Source organism: Leptonychotes weddellii, chromosome 16 (assembly GCF_054177405.1).
Source record: "Leptonychotes weddellii isolate Sample4059 chromosome 16, ASM5417740v2, whole genome shotgun sequence".
Taxonomy (NCBI): domain Eukaryota; kingdom Metazoa; phylum Chordata; class Mammalia; order Carnivora; family Phocidae; genus Leptonychotes; species Leptonychotes weddellii.
The window spans coordinates 43,416,852-43,437,571 of NC_138384.1; the positions used below are offsets into that span (position 1 = coordinate 43,416,852).

Below are 20,720 nucleotides of genomic sequence, written 5' to 3' on the forward strand. Positions count from 1 at the left end.
CATTTAATCCTCAGCACTACGCTATGTGGGGAGCGTGATCATTCAGGTTTTATAGACTTGAAAAATAGGTGCTCAGAAACATTGCTTGCCCCAGGTTATATGGAAAGGAAATGGCAAGATCAGAATTTGAACTCAGATCTGCCTGGCTCCAATTGCCACCCCCACCCCCACCCCCCATACACACAGTGTTTACCGCGTGCTACTCTGTTCTAAACCTTTTACAGGGATTATTCACTAATCCCCACAAGAGCCTCACAAAGTAAGTTACCTGGAACCTGGAACCTGAGGCCCAGAGAAGTTCGTTCCCGGCTCAGGGGTCACACAGCCCGCAAATGATGGAGCTGGGACCTGCACCCGGCTCCAGGCCCTGCACTGCCTCTTCGTAAGCTCGTGGCAGGTCCAGAAATGATGTTCAGCACCCTGAGACCAACCCAGTGCGGGGAGGAGGGAAGGGTTTGTCTGCCCCCTTCTACCCTGTTCCCTAGAAATACCTGGGGAAGTTAGAGCGTGAGTTTGAGTTTTATCTCCCATTATTCAATCAACAGCTCTTCGTCCAACAATTCGCTCTGTGTTCAGCCTGTGCTGGGTAGCCCTGGGGACACAATGGTGCCTGAGACCGTCCCCTCCTGGGACTTGCATTCCAATGTTGGAGACAGACCTGTCCTCAAGACAGCGACGACCCAGAGTGGCAGGGCTGAGTCATGGGAGCCCAGGAGGCTGCCAGAGCCGGGGAGGAATGTCTCATCCAGCCTTGGGGGTCGGAGAGGGCTTCCTGGAGGAGGGAACATCTGCACTGGGGCTCAGAGAACAAGGTAGCAGAGAGCAGGTTGGCCGTGGCTCTGAGGAAAGGTGCGGATCTGCGCTGTAGTCCGGGGTCCGGACCACGGGCCAGCAGCGCCCTCTGCTGGACACATCCTGTAGTGCAGCGACCCAGGTACTGCAGGAGTTCGGAAAAGCCTCGCGTTGAACCAAATTCTATGATGTGAGAATCCTGTGCGCCCAGCTTTGGCCAATTTACATTTCTAAGACTTGATTCATTCAGTCAACCATTCAACAAATACTTATTGAGCACGTACTTTGCACCAGGCTCTGTTCTACTGCTAAAGATACAGTGCTGACAATACAGAGCCCTATCCATACGCTAACTCATTCAATCCTTGCAGCCTTTGACCTTCCCCATTTTACAGATTCAGAAAATTGACACACAGAGAAGTTACGTTACTTGCCCAAGGCCTTCACAGCCAGTAAGTGCTGGAATCAACTTCAAACCCAGAGCCAATTTTTAGCCATTACAATTACCTCGCCAATAATGTGATGAAACATCATATGACCACGTTACATAAAATAATTTTAGGCCCTGAAAAGTTTTGTGAACAAGATCAAGCAGGGGAATGCGGTAGTGTTTTGGTGAGACGGTGTAATTTGGGAGGGGCAGTCAGGGAAGGCCTCTCGGAGGAAGCGGCCTTTGAGAAGCTCCCAGACTAACGGATGGGATCTGTGGGAAGAGAGGTCCAAGCAGGGGGCACAGCCAAAGGAAAGGCCGGGCGGCAGGCACTGAAAGAAAGCCGTCGGTCTGGGATCCAAAGTTTCCAAGATTCCAGCTGCGCTGAAAGCCGACTTTCCAGACTCCAGCGCGCTGGAATCGTCCTCGGATTCCCCGGGCCCGAGAGACCACGGGTTCGTCGGCGCTGATTCTGCTACTGCCTCAGGGCCGGGGCCGCTGGGCTCCAGTGGAGCCGGGCGGTGGGCGGGGTCGGCCTCACCTGCGGGGGCGGGGCTCCCGGCCGCCCCGCCCCTCGGAGGAGCCGCCAGCGGCCCGACCCTCGGGGCTCAGCTGGGAACTGCGGGGCGTGCGCGGTGTGCGGGACTCGGCCGGGCGCATCGTGGCGGAGCGGGTCCCGGAGCCGCCCGCGCTCAGGTGGGCCCCCCGAGTGCGGGGCGGGAGTCCCGGGGACCGCGAGGATGGGGGCGGAGGGGGAGGGCTGGGCCCGGCGCACCCTTGGGCCCGCTGGCTTGGCGACGGGGACGGGCCTTGGGGCCCCTGGGAGCCCCCCTGCCCCGCCCTGGGGCTCCCCCCCCCGGGTCCGGAGGCCCAGCTGGGGCGCCCCCCCGCCCAGGGCGCAGGTAAACAGGAGCGAAGACGGGGCGGGGCCTGGGGGGAGGGAAGGGGCCCTTGTGACGGCCTGGCTGGGGAAGCCCGGGTGCGCGGGACTGGGCCAGCCCCGCCAGGGGCAAGGTGTGTGGTTTAGGGGGCTGGCCGTGGTGGGGGCCTCCTGCCTGCTGGTGTGGGAGTGGAGCTGGTGCGTGTGAGAGGCGGTGTAGGAAGCCCAGGTGTGTGTGATGGTGTAGGCAGCTCAGGTGTGTCTGATGGTGCAAGAGGCTCAGGTGTGCGAGCGATGGCGTCAGGCGGTGGGTACCGGTAAGAAAGGCAGAGGGACGGTCCGTGGAACCCTGCGCGGGCGCCGAGGGACTGTGGGAATGATGTGGAGCTCTTTCGGAGATAGGAACACGTGGGCGACCTCTGATTGTGAGTCTACTGCGGGGGGTGGGGGCTGGGGGTGGGGGAGGGAGGTGAACTGTTTTGTAGGATTAGGTGCGTGACCCAGAGCTTGCGGGGCTGGGCAGTCTGTCTGCCTGTAAGGTGCGGGGAGCCGCAGGGAGGTGGGCGGTGGGGGACCCGCATGGATGGCCAGGGCGTGCCTGTGATTAACACCGTCAGCTGTGCGGTTGTGCGTGCGTGAAAGGGAGTTGTTGTTCGCGGGACTGAGTGTGGGCAAAATCGTGTGAAAAATGGTTGGAGCTGTCAGAATGACTCTCCGTGAACTTATGTGAACCTGACTTTGTGGGGCTTGTGTGTGACTCTGAGTACGGTGTGATACGCACACACATACGTATAGCGAGAGGGCTTGGCCAAAGCCCCACATATACGTAGAGATTGATGGCAGGTGAGAGCCTGCAGAATATAAAATCCATGGCTTATGTGCCTTCCCTACTGTGTGTCTCAGGGTATATGATCGTGAGCACGGGCGGAGGTACCCAAACCACTGGGCTGCTTATGGTGGACTAGAGGGTACACGCAGAAACCGTGGATGATCTGTCTCCACCGCTGCCTGTGCCTGTCGTGGGCACCCCCCTGGGACAGGACGGCTGAGTCTGTGTTCAGGAACCATTGATATGCCCACATTTGGAGCTGTGTGTGTCTGCGTGCGTGCTACGGGCGGGTGTGTGAATCCCTGGCTGGCCCGGCGAGGTGTTGGAGGAAGTGGGGAAGGAGGTGACGGGTCCGCAGTGACTCCTAGGAGTGAGTGTGTGTGCGTGTGCACACGTGCCTGGAGGAGGCACATGATGGAGAGTTAGCTGCTTGCAGGACCGTGTGAGTGCGGGAGAGGGGTGTGTCGTGGGGGTAAGTGCAAGGAGACAGGCTGAATGTGAGTGATTTGGTTATCTTTTCACAGCGGGGGGTGCGGGGTGGACAGAGCTTGTGTGTGTGTGTGTGTTGGCTTTTATCCCTGAGAGGAAAATAGACCTGTGCGTTGGGTTGTCTTTCCAAGAGGAGAGCGTACATGTGTTATTTCTTTTTTTTTTTTTTTTTTTTAAGATTTTATGTATTTATTTGACAGAGAGAGACACAGCAAGAGAGGGAACATAAGCAGGGGGAGTGGGAGAGGGAGAAGCAGGCTTCCCGCCGAGCAGGGAGCCCGATGCGGGGCTCGATCCCAGGACCCCGGGATCATGACCTGAGCCGAAGGCAGGCGCTTAACGACTGAGCCACCCAGGCGCCCCTGTATTAGGTTTTTTGAAAGGAAAATGCGGATGTGTGGGACTGTATTCAGTTTTATTTTTTAGAGGAGACAGAGCATGTCCAGAGTATGTCGTGTTTCTGAGAGGAGAATGTTTATCACGTTCTATTTTTAAGAAAGGAGTGTGTGTACGTTGAGTTGTATTTCTGAGAGGGGAGCGTGTGTATGAGCGGGTGTGTTTCTGAGAAAGTATGTATATTGCACTGTATTTGAAAGAAGAAAGCATGTTTTCGATTTCTGAGAGGAGAATGCATGTGTCGCGTTGTCTAAGAAGGGAGGGTGTGTGTGTGTTGGGGTCTATTTCTGGGAGCGGACTGTGTGTGTGTGTGTATGGTGTGTGTATAAGGGCTCCAGAGGCACCACGAGCTGTCATTGACTTTGTCACCCACAGACAACCACATTGTTGGGACCCCCACCCATTAGCATCGAGGCCTCAGACTCTGAGTTGTCACATGGCTAGTGTGACATCCCTGGGCTGTGGCTGCCACACGTGTGTCCCAACATGCCTTGGGCTGGCTGAGCCTGTCTGCAGTGGAGGGTGGAGCCCCTGTTCCCTTGGGTCTGTCAGCTCCTCAGGTCCTGGGAGCTGACACATGAGCCCCCCCCGTCCTGATCCCCCCCAAACCTAAAGGGCTCCTCTGCTTCCGGCGCCCCAGCCCCTTGGCCCTGTCCTCCCGCCCCACCCCCAGTGGTCTGACTGGTTCCCAACAAAACACCCTAAGAATGAGCTCACGGAGAGGCCGCCGCCTCCACACGCCCCGCCCCAAGCGCCCGGCAGAGGCGGGGGTGTCCAGTCCAGGTCACACGGCCGGGAGGTGTTCTGGGCCCAGGGATCTGGGGCCCTTGGGGTGGACGGGGCTGGCCAGGTGAGCTGAAGGCAGGTGAGAGACCACGAGACCACTGTTTGCCCTCTTTGGGTTAGTTATACGTGGGGTTTTGGACTTGCCCTCGGGGCAGGGCCCGGGGCTGAGGACAGAGCTAGACTAGGATGTTTCCAGTTGCCGGCTGGCTGGGACGGGTGTGGGACAGGGAGCCAGCCGGAGTGAGGAGGGCACGGGGACAGAGGGCCGGCCGGGATGGCTGGACAGGGAGACAGTCGGGAAGGGTCCTCCTGGGCCCGAATGGCATACAGGCTGACGATTCCCCAACCCCCCCCCAGGAGCAGCAATGTCAGTGCAGGTGGCAGCCCCTGGAAGCGTGGGGCTGGGCCCAGAGCGCCTGAGCCCCGAGGAGCTGGTGCAGCAGACCCGACACGTGGTGCAGGGGTTGGAGGCCCTGCGGGCCGAGCACCATGGCCTGGCCAGGCACCTGGCTGAGGCCCTTGCGGGACAGGGCCTGGTGGCCGGCTTGGAGCTGCTGGAAGAAAAGCAGCAGGTGGTGAGCCACGCGCTGGAGGCCATCGAGCTGGGACTGAGTGAGGCCCAGGTATGAGGGGACCAGCTCTCCAGCTATGCGGGTGAGGCTCAGAGCGGGGAGGAGGCCTGGGGATGAAGGAGACAGGTATGCGGTGGGGGTGGGGAGCCAGGCCTGGGGAGGAGAGGCGCTAGGCCGGAAATGGGATTCCTGGGCAGCATTAGGGGGTCCTGGTGTGGTGCAGGGGCCCCTGAACCAAATGGCATCCATCTATAGAACTCTGGGTCCTGGGGAGACTTTGGGGTCACATGGGTAGAATATGAAGTGTCCCTACATGTAATTTGTGTGGCTGGGTGAGATCAGAAGGGTCCCCGGACAGGATCTGGGTATGGCCGCTGGGAGCCCCTGCACAACCTTGAGTACCATGGAAGCGGGGGACCCTGGGCGGAGTGGGGGTGCTCGGGGTCGGGCCCCTGACCCCTGGGCCCACGCAGGTGCTGCTCGCCCTGTCGGCACACGTGGGCTCGCTGGAGGCCGAGAAGCAGCGGCTGCGAGCGCAGGCCCGGCGGCTGGCCCAGGAAAACTCATGGCTGCGGGAGGAGCTGGAGGAGACGCAGCGGCGGCTCCGGGCCAGTGAGGCGGCCGTGGCCCAACTGGAGGAGGAGAAGAGCCACCTGGAGTTCCTGGGGCAGCTGCGGCAGTATGACCCGCCTGCGGAGAGCCAGGTGCTGCCGGGCTGCGCCGGGCGCTGGGCCCCCATCCTCCTTAGACACCCCACAGACCTGTACCCCCCACCCCCGGGAGCCCCCCGCCGTGCCCTAGATCCTCCCTCCAAAGCTCTGGATCCCTGACAGAGTTCCACAACCTCCAGACCCACTAGAATGTCCACAGAAGCGCCCCCCCCCCGGCTTCCACAAAGCCCCCAGATCCTCCCCAAGCCCTCAGGAACACCCCCCCCTGCCGAGGCTCCTGACCACTGCCTCCCTCAAACCCTGAGATCCAGGACCCCGGTCTCTAAAGCAAACTCCCAGCCCTCTTGACCCCCCCCTTTCCTGCCCTCCACAGCGGCCTGAATCCCCCCCTCGCCGAGACAGCCTGGCCTCCCTGTTCCCCAGTGAGGAGGAAGAAAGGAAAGGTGGGTGTCGGGGATCCTGCAGTTGTGGGGCCGCTCAGCCCCGGAGGACGAGAGGCTGAGGCTGGGGAGGGACCGTGAGACCCCGAGGTGGGTGTCCGCGCAGGGGAGCGGGAGCACGAGGCCAAGGGGCTGGGTCAGGGCGGGTGACGGCCGAGGCTGGAAGCCGTGAAACCAGGCGTGGTGGCCGCCGCGCCGCAGGCCAGGCAGACCCCGTGTTCAGGTCCCACGGACCAGCTAGACGCCTGCGGTCCCAACCTCAGAGGCCCGGTGCGGGGCCCGTCACCGCAGGCCCCGTGGGGCGGCTGTGGTCCTGGGGGAGGTGTCCCCTTTTACGCGGTGGCAAGGCTGGGAGGCCGGCGGCGCCCTGATGCCCGGCGGCCGCCCGCAGGCCCCGAGGCAGTGGGGGCTGCCGCGGCTCAGCAGGGGGGCTACGAGATCCCCGCCCGCCTTCGGACCCTGCACAACCTCGTGATCCAGTACGCGGGCCAGGGCCGCTACGAGGTCGCTGTACCGCTGTGCCGTCAGGCCCTGGAGGACCTGGAGCGGAGCTCAGGCCACTGCCACCCCGACGTGGCCACCATGCTCAACATCCTGGCGCTGGTATACCGGTGAGACCGCAGCCGGCCCTGGACCCGTTGTTGGGGGCGCGGGAGCTGGGGTCCTGCTCTGCCAGCATGGGGCACCTGGGTGGGTGGGGCTGGGGGAAGCCGCTGTGACCCAGGCGAGGAGTCGTCAGAGAGCGTGGGCAAGAGACCCCAACAGCGCGGGGAAGAGACCGGGGGCTTGCCAGCAGAGGGAGCCTGTGCTCGACTTGGAAGGTAGTGGAGACACCCACAGGGGACCGCGGAAGGGTGACCGCCCAGCGTGGCTCACCCCCCTCCGTCCCTGGGCCACCTCACAGGGACCAGAACAAGTACAAGGAGGCCACAGACCTTCTCCACGATGCCCTGCAGATCCGGGAGCAGACGCTAGGCCCTGAGCACCCTGCAGTGAGTGGGGGCCCAGGAGTGAGGGCTGCGGGGCCCTGCCTCTCCCCCTCCCCCGCCCCAACACACACCCTGACCTGCCTCCCCTACCCTGCAGGTGGCCGCCACCCTCAACAACCTGGCGGTGCTCTATGGGAAGCGGGGGCGGTACCGGGAGGCGGAGCCCCTGTGCCAGCGAGCCCTGGAGATTCGGGAGAAGGTACTGCCCACCCCCGCGGAGTCCCTGGTCCACTGGCCCCCGCGGGGTCCCTAGTCCACGGGCCCCTGCTGCCCACCCCCGCGGAGTCCCTGGTCCACGGGTCCTTCCCACTTGATCCTGATGCGCTCAATTCAGTGGCTCGTGCCTTGTGACCCTGATCCTATGATATCCTTCCCATCTGCTCTTGTGAGCCCCCAGTTTGAGCCTAGATCATCTCATGACCCCACTGTGCTTGACCTTTAATGAACTCCATCTGATCTTGACTCTACTCGTCCTTCTACATCACTTCGTATGCCTCCCAGCCCAGTCCTGACCTTCCAATCCCATATGACCACCTTGACCTGATTAAGCCTGTTTGTGCAACTTCTACCCTCTGGCCTACAATCTCCTAACTCCCCATTGGTCCTATGAACCTTTCCTCATGACCCCCCCTTGCGGCTATCAGTATCACATCCATCCCCCCCAAACCCTAGGTCCTGGGCAGCGACCACCCGGACGTGGCCAAGCAGCTCAACAACCTGGCCTTGCTCTGCCAGAACCAGGGAAAGTTCGAGGAGGTGGAGCAGCACTATGCCCGAGCCCTGAGCATTTATGAGGCCCTGGGAGGGCCCAACGACCCAAACGTAGCCAAGACCAAGAACAACCTGGTGAGGGCGCTGCGGGGCGCAGGTACAACTCGGCCCTGGGGCCGACCGCCAGGGGTCCCCCAGGAGAGACACCCACTGGCTCAAGTGAGCCTCTGGAGCAGGGGCCCTCTAAGACTCGGCCTCTGAGCTGGGCCCTGACTCGTGAGATCACTAGGCACGTAGAGGACATGGAAGCCACAGGAAACACGCAAGTTGGTGGGGCCAGATGACAGTGTCAGATGTTTATTGAGCTCTGGACCCCCTTCTTAGTCCTTAGGGTCCTTTAAGAAATGGATGGTCCTTTCCCTTAAGAGGTAGGTGCTCCTTTCGTCCCATTTTGCAAATAAGGAAACTGAGGCACAAAGGTGGTGTCACTAGCCCAGGGTGGAGCAGGAACCAGTCACCTGCCCTAGGTCACGAGGTGGGGGGAGGGGAAGATGCGCCAGGGGCGCTCCAGATCTGAGCCACGATCACCCACCCTCCCCGCAGGCCTCAGCCTACCTGAAACAGAACAAGTACCAGCAAGCAGAAGAGCTGTACCGAGAGATCCTGAGCCGCGAGGACCTGCCTGCCCCTCTGGGTGAGCCCCCGGCCCCGCCCTTGCCCCCCAGGTGACTGCTCCATGTCCCCACTGCACTGTCCCCTCTGTTCCTAGGAGCCCCCAACACAGGCACAGCTGGTGACGCAGAACAGGTGAGGAGGGAGGATGGGTTTCTTTCGCTCCGGCTCCTGGGGCGGGGACTGGAGGAGAAGGGGGGCACTGACTGGTCCTGGGCGCCCTCCCCAGACCCTTCGTCGGAGCAGCTCCTTCTCCAAGATCCGGGAGTCGCTAAGGCGTGGAAGTGAGAAGCTGGTCTCCCGTCTCCGAGGCGAGGGGGTGGCAGGGGCAGCCGGGTGAGTGTCTGATCCGAGCAGGAAGCTTCTGCAACCCACCCCACTCCCTGTCCTGTTCCAGAACCTTCCACGGTTCCCCTCTCCTACCCATAGTCACATCCGGTGCCAGGCAGGTCTTGCCCGGAGTGGGAGGCAGACACTCGGGGGACTCACCGTGCCACCCTCTCTTCACAGGATGAAGAGAGCCCTGTCGCTCAACATGCTCGACGTGGATGTTCCAAAGGCTGCTGGGCTCCAGGTGAGAGGGGCTGGGGGGCACGCTGGCAGGCCCAGAGGGAGGCGTGGGCAGGGCCAGGCTGGTGTGGGAATGGACCCAAGAACAGAAGGGCCGGGGGAGGGACGGGCCGGGTCCTGCCCCTTGCCCACCCCTCCCCTGCGCCTGTCCGCAGTTCCCCAGTCAGCACCCGGGCGAGGTCTCGCGGACCCTCAGCACCAACACCCAGGACCTGGGCCCCCGCTGAAGGTGACAGGACTGCGTGGCTACAGCTTCTCAGGAAGAATGGGGAAGGGGTGGCCTTTCATCTCCCCAAGTTGCTCCCCACCTCTTGGGGGCACCCACGGTATGGGGCTCCCTGTTCTTCTCCTCTGATTAAAGGCTGTAGATCTGGAAGCCAGGAACGTGTGCCTGAGGTTTCCTGTGAGGACCTGAGGCCACCTCCCAGCCGCTGGGCCCCAGGGCCAGGTGAGCCCCCGGAGTCGCCGCACGCAGCTACGGCCCTGTCCGCACCTTGAGCTACAGCTGCTGGGCAATCTGCTCTATCCTCCGCAGCGTCTCCTCAGATTCCAGCTGCTCCCGGCTGAGCAGGGACAGGCCCAGCTGGTCCTCCTGGAGGAGGGGGAGAGGAGTCAGCTCCGGGGTGGGCCGGACGACTGTAGCGCCTCCCCACAGGCCCTCCCTGGGACAGTGGGGGCCAAGGGGCAGAATGTTTGAATCTAGAAACACCCATCGAATGGGGAACATCCCCCTGGAAGCAGAAGCCAGGCCTGAGGAGGGAGAGGGAAGCCAGCTGCTTTCCCAGATGGAGGACTCTGGCTCTGGCCGCGCCCCTGGCCTGTGGGCACGCGCACACACACCCCTGTGTTGAGGGCAGGCCAGGCCCCCTCTAGCTCACCCGGTGAAATGGCTGAGCCATCTGCCTCAGGAAGTACTTGGCAACCTGGACTCCCTCATCCACAGTCAGGTTGAGGTTGGCGTCGGTGAGGTGCTCCTGGATCCAGCGGGGCAGTTTCCCACGCTTGTCTGCCCGGGCAAACCGCTTTCAGCAGAAGGGCGAGGGAGAGAGGGAAGACATCAGGCCCCCAGCGCGGTGGGGGGGCCGGAGCCCAGGCCTCCTTCCCCATCTAGAAAAGGGGGACAGCCTGGTAGGCAGAGGCCCCTGCACCCGCACCTTATCGGCAAAGACCATGAGGCCGTAGTCTGTCTTGCCCCGGATGGCCCGGCCCACGCACTGGGCCGCATGGCGCATGGCGTCGAAGGTGAGAAAGTCATTCTCTCGGATCTGGAACTGGTCCCGCAGGTACTCCAGCCGCGCCTGCCCGAGAGAAGAGAGCAGAGCGGTCCCTCCTGTCCCTCCCACATGCCAGCCCAGGCCCGGTCCCTCCGAGCGGCCCCCGGGGCTGCTCACCTTGAGGATGCGGCTCTGCGTGTAGACGTAGGGGACGCCGAACATGATGACCGCGCGCCCGTAATGGTGCACTGGGGGGGCGAGCACAGGAGGGGGGCCGGAGAGAGGGGGAGATCAGGCTGGGGGGGGGCGGTCCGCTGGGGGAAACAGCCAGAGCCCCATGCAGGCACCTGGGGATGGGGAGAGCCCGGCCCACTCACCAAAGTCGATTCCCTCGGACACTTTGCCCCGGGCCACGGACAGCAGGATGGCTCCACGGCCATTCTCACAGGCCTGGGGAGGGGAGGCCGAGACAGGTGCTAGGTCCCCCAGAGCTGCATCCTCCGGGCCCCCTGCATGCAGTCTCCTGGCCCTCCCCCTGCCCCCCCTCCCCGCGCCCATGCCCACCTCCTGGTACTTCTCCAGGGCGACGCTGGTCTCGGCCCCATCTTGCGTCTCAATGAAGAGGAGCTTATTCCTCTGGATGTTTTCAAGAATGCCCTGGGAAGGACAGCAGGCGGGTCAGGCTGTGGGTTGGCAGGAAGCGGCTTAAGGCACAGGCATCCTGGCTCCGGTCAACTCTGCCCCGGTTCCTGTGCGGCCACCCGCTTCGGTCCCAGGGTCCCAGCGGCCAGCAGAGACTCGGCGGGGGCCGGGGGGGTTGCGGGCCGGTCTCACTCCTGGAGGAAAGCTCTGTGATTCCAGGCACGGAACCCATCCCCGCACCCCATCTTTCGGGCAAGTGGGGCAGGCATATGGCCCAAGATGGCCCACTGGGACACTCCACCCCCCCAGCTGGTGCTTAGTGGAGGGGCTGATGTAGGCCAGGCTGGGGCTGCCCAGAGATTTCCGTGACACTGCACTAGCTTTGTGACAGCAACCAAGGACAGACGCAGGGACAGACCGATGTGACAGAATGGAGCGTCCAGAAACACACTCGCACACCGATGGCTCACCCATACCATTCAGGGGGGACAGTGCTTTCCAGTGAATGGGGCTGCAGCAACTGGAGTTCCATAGGGGGAGACAAAGAACCTTGACCCCGACCTTACACCACACACAAAGATGTGAGGTACCTCACAGACCAGATGTGAAAGCTAACACGAGGCTTCTAGAAGAAACACAGGAGGTGATCTTCAGGACCTTGGGGCAGACAAAGCTTCCTTAAATAGGACATACAAGACTCAGGATGTGGGCTTGGGTGGCCAGCAGCCACCTTTCCCACGGTGTGGAAAGCGCCCATCTGAGGACAAGACCAAGGTCTTGACCAAGTGGACAAGGCTCCCCCACCCCGCTCCCTGGAGTGTGGCTCAGCCAAGTTCTCTCATCTCACCCTAAAGAAGCGCCTGCTTTCACTACCCGAGAGCTGGGCCATGATGCACGAGAAGTGGAGAGGTCACGACGGCCCCCTGCCAGCCCCCCAGGGCCTGGCTGCGGTGAGCCCCATTTCCAGAACACTCTCTGACCTCACCCCTGCACTGTCCCGCAGGGGCTCTTGAGTTTTTAACCTGGATGTGGGGGGAAGGCAGGGGGGACTAAGGTATACACCGTTTGTTCTGTGAACTGTTCATATATGTTTTATACACTGTCCTGTCACCTATGATACATGTCACCACTTAAAACACGAGACAAATGAAGCCAACACACAGAGGGAGAGAGCCGGGGGCTGAAAAGAGCGGAGCCCCCCCCGGGGAGCGGGCGGCTGGGCATACCTGCTCATACCAGGAGGCCACAGTGCTCTCCATGTACTGGTAGCTAGTGAAGAAGGCCACGATGCCGTCAGGGACCACGGCGGACATCTCCAGCAGGAGGTTCCCATAGTTCCGGATCACCGCTGGGGGCGGCGGGGGGGGCGGTCAGAGGTTGTGCGCAGGTCCCGCTCCCCCCATCAGAACTTTCCTATCTAATGCCCCGTCTTGAACTTGGGGTTCCTAGAAATCCCCGAGGCCACCTGGAGGGCTGTTCACACACATTCCACTTGTCTTTCCAGGCCCCTGGGAGGACGGCACCCCCCGCCCACCCCTGGAGTTAGGTGTGACCATGTGACTTGCCCTGGCCAATGAGTGCAGAAGCGGCCGTGGGTCACTTCCGGGTGAACACCTTTATGAGGCACAGCACCATTACCAGGATCCTTCCTGCCACCCCTCACCCTCGTAGTGACGCATCCAGTGGGGAAGGTCCCCAGGGGGAGGAGACACGGGGCAGGCCCCCACCAACCCACGGCGGCACATACTGTGAGCAAGAGGTAACCTCTATGTAACCCCACTTGGACTCGGGGCTATGTGCCAGCTTGCTGCAGCCTGGCCTAGCCCACTGATCCACCCGCCCTCTCAGAACCCATGCAAGCCGCCCCCACGAGCAGCATACCAATATCTTCCCGGGTCTCAAACTTGGAGCTGATGGCCACCTGGTCGTTGCCACGACCAATGATCTGCAGAGAGCGAGAGGCGTCACGCTAAGCAAACGGCAGCACCCACTGCTGGTGCCGGGCTCAGCTTCTTACAGACCCGAGGTCACGGACTGAGCCGTCGGCTCCCGTTATCTGCACGGCACGGGTGACGACCTCCGGCCCGGAGAAGGTGAGCTGCCTGCCCCAGGGCACGCAGCAAACCCACGGCGGCGGCAGGACTGAGCCCAAGTCTGCGCACGTGGCTGACCAGCAAGCACACGCTCCCGGCCCTGGCGTCCGGGCCCGGCAGTTCCCGGAGAAAGCGTCTCACCACGACCTCGGCAGCCACCAGCCACGGGTGCGCCCCCCTCCCCCACCAGCAACTCCACAGACCATGGTGCAGGACGTGGCCGTCACCAGTCCCCAACCCGTGAAGGGCAATTCCAAAGGCCAAGAAACTCCAGACAGTTCACTTCGGCGCCAACTCCTCCAATAGCAAAACCCGCCCTCACCTGAGTCTGTCCGGAGTCCTGCCTTAGCCGCCTTAGTCTGAAGTCCCAAAACATGCTCCTGCTGAACTAGGACTTCCACTGGTGGGAGCTGCCCCAACCCCGCTGGGAAGGCCACATAGCACACAGCATGTGCTTTGTTTTTTAGTCTGGAAAATTCTCAATTCTAAAATACATCTGGCCCAAGGGATTCAGATAAGGGACGGAGGGCCCACATTATGATGCCTGTTTTACAAAGGAGACTGAGGCAGGGCAGAAGGGTCGTCATCATCAAGGTCACGGCCAGAGGACAAACTAGGCAGAGCCCACGTTAACCAAGACGTTGACTGAGTGCCGACTGGCACCAGGCCCTGGGCCACATAAGCGTTTTATACCCGCCCTCTCACTATCCCCTCAACCACCTGGGAGGTCAGGGAGGCTGCATTCCCATTTTACAGATTAGAAACTGAGGCTTGGGGAGTCACACCCACAGGGAGAGGTACCATCCAGCCCCGATCTGTCTGAATCCAGAGTCTGTGCCCTCGGCTGTAACACTCTCCTGCCTCAACAGCAGGGGGGGGACAGAGGGAGGAAAGGCGGCACACCTCCCCTGGCCCAGCACCCACCCTCTCCCACGCACCATGGGGCAGAGGCAGACCCGGGCCAGCGTCATGGTGAAGGTTGCCAGGGTGACAGGATGGAAGTCCAGAATCTTGGGGTAGATGTCCAGTGGGGACAGGGTCTGCAGCAGGGACAGCAGGAGGGATCTTAGCAGAACTGGGCAGCAACCAGGTGCCTCACACTTGAGGGCTGGGCACTGGGGGCGGAGAAGGGTCCTCACCCCAGATGTGATGATGACAGACTGGAAGCGCTCAAACACAGGTTTGATGGCCAGTGAGGCGTCCATGCAGCTGTAGGAAGCAGACGAGGTGGTGAGGACCACGCTGGTGCCCGCGTGGTCTGTTCACACCCCCAACACTGGGTCGGGTCTCACCTGAAGTGCAGGATGGGGTTGGCAATGGTGGGGGTCCTGTCATCAAAGGGCTCGATGATGATGGTGAAACCTACAAGCGGGTGAGATTCCTGGTCACCAGTCGTTGCCACACCCACCCGGCCACTCTCTCCTGCCCCATTAGTGACTGGTGGGCCACAGTTCTCAAGCTTAAAACCCAGGCATCAGGAGTTCAAAGTACACCCCAACTGCCCGCTTCTCCCAGGGCTGACACCCACTCAGGGAGCATCATGAGCAGAGAGCACCAGTCACTCCTCAGACTCTCCCACACCGCGACTCAAGCCCAAGCCTGGAGCCCTCCACCATGATCCTTGTATCTAAACCATCAGGCGGGTCAGCTCTGCTTCTAAAGCCTATCTGCAATCTGACCACTCTCCCCACCCCCTCCCCCACTATCAACTCTAGCCTGGACTATTGCAGTCACCTCCCTGGGCTTCCAGCTCCCAGCCCTGCTCCCTTCCCAGCAGCCAGAGACACCCGGTGAAATCCTGAGTCAGGTCACATCCCTGCCCTGCTCAGAAGCCCTGCACAGCTCCCCAGTCCCCTTCCAGAGTCCAAAATTATCTGTGAGACCCTGCCACACTGACCCATTTCCTCCTGGCTCATAGGCCACCTCCTGCCTAACTTTCAAAAACCACCAGGCTCACTCCACCCCAGGGCCTTTGCGCTTGCTGGCCCCACAGCCTGAAAAGTTTCCCCAGGCAGCTGGTTCCACTTGGTCATTTGGAACTCAGCTCAAATGTCAGTGCCTCAGGCCTTCCTTGGCCACTGCAGGCATGCTCCAACATGGCAACATTTTTGTTTCTTGTGAAAACTATCCCTTTCTGGAATTATTTTGTTTGAGTCTTTGCTACCTGTCTTCCTCTCTGCAATGTAAGTTCCAGAGATCAGGAATAAGGTCCCTCCGTGTTCCTGTCACTTCCTCAGTGTTAGGCCTGGCCCATTTTTTGAAAAAATAGGTGAATGAATGAATTCACATATTGTTCCACTTAATTAAAAACAAAAACAAAAACAAAAATGTCCTCTGTGCCCAGCCCTGTACTGGGGAAAACAGTGGGAACTAAGACAGTTCCGGCCCTGCCCTCTCAGGGCTCAAAGTCTGATGATGGGGACACAGTCCTGTCCCCAGAGAGTGACCACTCAAAGTAGACAGGGCTGGGACAGGGGAGCCAAGAGGAGGGGAGCTTGACCCAGCCTAGGGGTCAGGGCGGGCTTCCTGGAAGAAGGGACATCTCTAGCGAGGCAAGAACTGAAAAAGAGAAGGAGGTAAGTAGTTGGGCCCTGAGGAATATTGGGACAGATGTTCCAGGTAAAAGAACGTGAAGTGTTGGTGGATGGGGAAGTGGGGAGGAGAAGAGAAAGCCAGTCCCAGAAGGAAGATGGGGTGGGACAGGGGGATGGACACAGAAGGAAGCTTCTCATGGGACTCGCTGCTAACAGGTGCTGGGGTTGGGGGACAGCCTCTCCATCCTCTGGGCTGGTGCAGGGTGTCAGGAGTCCTGACCTGGTTTCCAGGATAGAGCAGTAATCGCCAGGGATCAGACTGAGCCCTTGGCCAGCTTAACGCTGAGGAGGGGAGGGAGTGCTGACCAGTGAAGCCTCAGGACCACTTCCCCTCTTCCTGGCACGCTGGATACCTGAGCACTGCACTCAGCTCCCTGCCCCCAACCCCAGGCACCAGGTCCCACCTCTCTCTCCAGCCCCTCTCCTTCTCCCATCGTGGCCCAGATCCCGGCCCCTCCCTTGCTCAGAACCTCCCATGGCTCCCCACTTCCTGGGAGTAGAAGGGCCAACTCCTTACCACACCCTACAGGGTGAGCGACCCCCCCCCCCGCCAAGAGCTCCTCTGGCCTCATCCCCCATCCTACTCCACTCTGCAGCCAGAGGGAGCCTCCGAAAATATTAATCCGAGCACGAGGCTTGGCTAACTCAAGACCTATCTGTGGAACCTCCCTGCACTCAAAACAAAGCCCAAACTCCTGAGCCCAGCCCTACAAGGTCCTGAATGTCCCCGTCCCACAGACAAGCCTCTGGACTCTGCTGGGATCCTGATTCTGGCTGCCGGGCGGTGGGGGGGTGGTGTTGCTTGCCGAGGCAGGAGCTTACCCTTGGCGTAGGTGCTGACGAGGGTGGCGAAGTTAGCCAGGAGGGTGAGGGGAGAGAAGTCGGCAAGGTCAGAGATCTCCAGGGTGTGCAGGAGGGAGCGGAGACGCTCGGCACAGAATCTGGTGCAGAGGCCAGGCAGGGTCAGGGGGGCGGCGGAGTGCCAACGGGACAGTGACCCGCCTCCGCCGTCAGCCCGCACACACGCCTTCCCAGGTGACTGGGTGCTTGGTGGGGACAGACTGGGGCTGTTTCAGTCACCCGTGACTCCACACTCTCCAACTGCACACACCGACCAGCGAGCAGACGCTCTAGTCACGTGGTCACACAATCTCATGCAGGTCCTTGGTCAAAGAGCACAGAGCAGGCGCTCAGGGAACATGACCGGCTAGGATCCCATCTTTGCCCTCACGAGTCCCTCACGAAGGAGGACAGACGACGCCACCCCGAGGGCCGCCCCACCCCGAGAGGCAGGGCGGCCAGGGCCTTCGGAGCCCTACAGGCCTGGCTTCACACGACTCCCCCATGAGGTGCTGTGTGACCCTGGGCGATGGCTTGCCGTCTCTAGGCCACACTGTCCTCATCTGTGGCCAGGGACGCCGTACTGAGACTCCACAAGATGCAGAAAGTCAAATGCTTAGCTCATCATTGGTGCTCAAGACAGGATGAGTTACTTCTACCACTGCTTTCTCATTTAACCACCACAGAAACCGGAGAGAGTAAAGGTGATGACCCCCTACCCATTCAACAGAGGAGGAAACGGAGATTCAGAAAGGACCCGTGACTTATCCAAAACAGCAAAGGAACAGTAGAGAAGGCCCCACCCCACTCCCAGGTCCACGCTCTGCTTGCTCTGTGCTGGGGAGACTGACCCACCCCACAGTCTGCCTGGGGGGGGGTGTTCCTGCCCTCAGACTTCCGGGGGACAGAGAGAAGCACCAGCAGGAGGAGACGGGGGTCCAGGGGATCCACGGCATTTTTACCCCCTCCCCAGCTCCCCCCCTGCTGGGTCTTGTCAGGAGCCCCGCTCCAGGACCACTCCCTCCTGTGCCACCATGGCTTGAGGTGGGAATTCCTGAGCTCTTACAAGTGCCCAGGCCCCTGTGGGCCCTTCTGCCCTGCCCACCCCTGTGTCAGCAGTCCCTCCATCAAGCGCTCTTCAGGTAAGCCCTCTGAGGAAGCCACGTGTCGCCTGCCAGTTTCCTGCCCAGCACAGGGACCCAGGAGCAGCTCAGAGGCGGCCCGCGGGTCGGCCATCACACGCGATCCCCCTACCTGGATCGCTGACTCCCGACACCAGCAACGTGGTGGCCCCAGCCACGGAGGCCGAGGTTCAGGGAGGGCCCGGGGTCTGCCCCACGCCCCCGTGGGGACCCGACACCACCGCCCAGCCGCGTGGGGCCTCACCTGAGGGGCTTGCGCTGGATGCACACGCGCTGGGCCAGGCCGCTGAGGAAGGCGGGGGGGCTCTCCTGCACCACGTGCTGGACCCGCAGCCGCCACTTGACATACTCCAGCAGCCGCCGCAGGAAGCCCAGGAAGTGCTCGGCCGTGCGGATGGAGCCGGGCACAGCCTCTGCGGGACGAAGGCGTCAGCCACCACGGAGGCGCGGGCAGGGGACAGGGAGCGGGTGGCGGGGGGACGCGCGGCTCACCCTGTAGCACCTCGTCAGGAAGCACGGGGTTGGCCAGGTGGGCGTCGGTCTCCCGGGCGGCACTGGCCTCCCGCAGCCCCTCCACCAGGCGGCAGTACTCTTCCCGCAGCCGCTGCTCATCGGTCTCCTTGATCCTGCAGGGGAGGGGGGCATGTGGGGGCGGGGGCACGGGAACAGGGCTGGTGGCCCGGGGGGCAAGGCGGGCAGAAGAGGCGGGGGCCAGACGGCAGGGGCGGGCGGGCACCAGGTGGAGCGGACAGAGCCCCCACCTGAGCACCGTCTTCTGTAAGGTCTCCAGGTTGCCCTGGCAGCGGTCGAGGGTCCGGCGGGTGATGTTGACGCTCATGGAGTCGATGCAGACGTTGTCTAGAGAAGACAAGGGAGGAGGCCGGGCTCAGGCCGCTGGAGCTGCTGGAGCGGCGGCGGAGGGCCCGGATTCACCGGCCGCCCGCGCTCCCGACTCACCGATATTGTGGGCCTCGTCAAAGACCACGACGGCCTTGCGGGCCAGCTCCTTAGACACCAGCTCTGCAATCTTGGGGTCCAAGAGGTAGTGGTAGCTGTAAACCACCACGTTGGCGTGCAGGATCTGGGGGCCAAGGAGGGCAGGGTTAGCCCAGCCTACCCGAGCGCGCCCTGCCCCGCCACCCCCCACCCTGCACCCCACCGCGTCCGCCCTCCCAGGCCCACAGAGGTGAGGCGAGACAGACACGGGCAAGGGGCAGATAGAAGCTAATGGACAGACAGACGGATGCGCAGGCAGGCGGGCTGTAGGCGGGCCCCCAGCAGCCTCCTCACCGAATAGCGGGCGAGGAAGTAGGGGCACCAGCCCTGGCGCCGTCCCAGGGTCTTCAGGTCATCCAGGTTGTAGATGCCAGCAGGGAGGGGCACCTGGCGCCCATGGACATCAAACTCCTGGGGTGAGAGGGTACCTGCGGGTCAGGGAGGCTGGCTGCTGCAGCTCTCTTGCCCTCCCTCCCTCAGCCCGTAGTGGGTGGGCAGGTAACCTCGTAGAAGCGGCAGTGGGGCAGGCTGGGGTCCTGCTGGTACTGCGCCCGCACGTACGAGGCCGTGAGGCTGTGGCATTTCCCGTCGACGTCTTTCCCAAAGCGCAGGGGCATCACCTGGGGGCGGGGCGGGGGTGGGCAGGGACAGCTTAGTGCCAAGAAGCTCAACCATTCCTCAAACCCGGGGCTCTACACCTGCCAGCTAGGTGGGATAGGCGGCTGTCCTGTTCCGTCTGGGGGGAGAATGAGGAAGTCTGGGGGGAACTTTTAAGACACCTGAGAACTTAACCATGGTTGGGGGGGTGGCGTGTAAGAGCAGTGCAACTGTTAGGCTCTTACAGCGATCTTGGGGTTATGAATTCGAGCCCCATGTCAGGTACAGAAATTATTTAAAAAATAAAATCTTGGGGCATCTGGATGGCTCAGTCGTTAAGCGTCTGCCTTCGGCTCAGGTCATGATCCCAGGGTCCTGGGATCGAGCCCCGCATCGGGCTCCCTGCTCAGCGGGAAGCCTGCTTCTCTCTCTCCCTGTGTCTCTCTGTCAAATAAATAAAATCCTTAAAAATAAATAAATAAAAATAAAAAATAAAATCTTAAATAAAGGGAAAAAAAAGGGGACGCCTGGGTGGCTCAGTCGTTAAGCGTCTGCCTTCAGCTCAGGTCATGATCCCAGAGTGCTGGGATCAAGTCCCGTGTCGGGCTCCGGGCTCCTTGCTCAGTGGGCTCCCACTCTCCCCCTGCTTGTGCTCTCTCTGACAAATAAGTAAAATCTTTAAAAAATATACATATATATACAAAGAACAAATTCATGGTTGCCAGAGGTGAGGGGGTAGGGGTGAAGGTGTTCAAAAGGTGCAAACTTCCAGTTATAAAATAAGTAAGTCCTAGGAATGTAACATACAGCATGGAGACTCTAGTTCAAAATACCATATTGCATATTTGCAAGCTCCTAACGGAGATCTTAAAAGTTCTCATTACAAGAAAAAAAATTGTTGTAACTATGTAAAGTGACAGATATTAACTAGACTTACCATGCTGATCATTTTGCAATATATACAAATACCGAATCATTACACTGTACACCTGAAACTAATGTTATGTCAATTTTACCTCGATTTAAAAAAAAAAAATCAAGTCTTGAATAATCTTTAGCATGTAGATTAAGAATAACTGCTTTGGGGCGCCTGGGTGGCTCAGATGGTTAAGTGTCTGCCTTCAGCTCAGGTCATGATCCTGGAGTCCCGGGATCGAGCCCCACATCGGGCTCCTGGCTCAGCCGGGAGTCTGCTTCTCCCTCTCCCTCTGCCTCTCCCACTGCTCATGCTCTCTCTCTCTGTATCTCTGTGTCTCAAATGAATAAATAAAATCTTTAAAAAAAAAAAAGAATAACTGCTTTATCTTTGCAAACACTAAAACACCCAGAAACTTGGCCAGTCTAAAAATCAGGGGAGGTTCTTTTTTTTTTTTTT

The 20,720-nt window shown here is 60.7% G+C and overlaps 2 protein-coding genes across 5 annotated transcripts in view; one reads left to right on the top strand and one right to left on the bottom strand.

Moving 5' to 3' along the window:
- The first annotated feature begins 1,820 nt into the window (after positions 1 to 1,820).
- KLC3 (kinesin light chain 3) lies at positions 1,821 to 9,607 on the top strand. 2 transcript variants are annotated; one of them, XM_031033752.2, is made up of 13 exons: positions 1,821 to 1,918; positions 4,960 to 5,225; positions 5,648 to 5,878; positions 6,219 to 6,288; positions 6,677 to 6,896; positions 7,190 to 7,277; positions 7,372 to 7,473; positions 7,947 to 8,120; positions 8,589 to 8,679; positions 8,755 to 8,792; positions 8,887 to 8,993; positions 9,168 to 9,231; positions 9,383 to 9,607. In XM_031033752.2, the coding sequence occupies exons 2-13, from the start codon at positions 4,968 to 4,970 to the stop codon at positions 9,452 to 9,454; spliced, it is 1,515 nt and encodes a 504-aa protein (XP_030889612.1). In that variant the 5' UTR covers positions 1,821 to 1,918; positions 4,960 to 4,967; the 3' UTR covers positions 9,455 to 9,607. The 2 variants fall into 2 exon arrangements, with proteins under 2 accessions (XP_030889612.1, XP_081663241.1); XM_081807115.1 differs by having other exon boundaries at positions 9,168 to 9,607.
- The window catches only part of ERCC2 (ERCC excision repair 2, TFIIH core complex helicase subunit), a 15,817-nt gene continuing 3,409 nt past the window's right edge, over positions 8,313 to 20,720 (bottom strand). For 2 of the 3 annotated variants that reach the window (XM_081807108.1, XM_081807110.1), the window contains exons 6-23: positions 19,252 to 19,368; positions 19,043 to 19,159; positions 18,710 to 18,833; positions 18,514 to 18,610; positions 18,245 to 18,378; positions 17,997 to 18,165; positions 16,593 to 16,711; positions 14,469 to 14,538; positions 14,316 to 14,385; positions 14,115 to 14,216; positions 12,965 to 13,028; positions 12,310 to 12,431; positions 11,006 to 11,098; positions 10,819 to 10,891; positions 10,619 to 10,689; positions 10,382 to 10,525; positions 10,106 to 10,249; positions 8,313 to 9,819 (exon numbers count right to left, since the gene is read on the bottom strand). In XM_081807108.1, coding sequence (XP_081663234.1) covers positions 9,727 to 9,819; positions 10,106 to 10,249; positions 10,382 to 10,525; positions 10,619 to 10,689; positions 10,819 to 10,891; positions 11,006 to 11,098; positions 12,310 to 12,431; positions 12,965 to 13,028; positions 14,115 to 14,216; positions 14,316 to 14,385; positions 14,469 to 14,538; positions 16,593 to 16,711; positions 17,997 to 18,165; positions 18,245 to 18,378; positions 18,514 to 18,610; positions 18,710 to 18,833; positions 19,043 to 19,159; positions 19,252 to 19,368 — 1,923 coding nt within the window. In that variant the 3' untranslated portion in view covers positions 8,313 to 9,726. The remainder of the gene's footprint in view (positions 9,820 to 10,105; positions 10,250 to 10,381; positions 10,526 to 10,618; positions 10,690 to 10,818; positions 10,892 to 11,005; positions 11,099 to 12,309; positions 12,432 to 12,964; positions 13,029 to 14,114; positions 14,217 to 14,315; positions 14,386 to 14,468; positions 14,539 to 16,592; positions 16,712 to 17,996; positions 18,166 to 18,244; positions 18,379 to 18,513; positions 18,611 to 18,709; positions 18,834 to 19,042; positions 19,160 to 19,251; positions 19,369 to 20,720) is intronic. The other variant, XM_081807109.1, reaches the window with a different exon arrangement.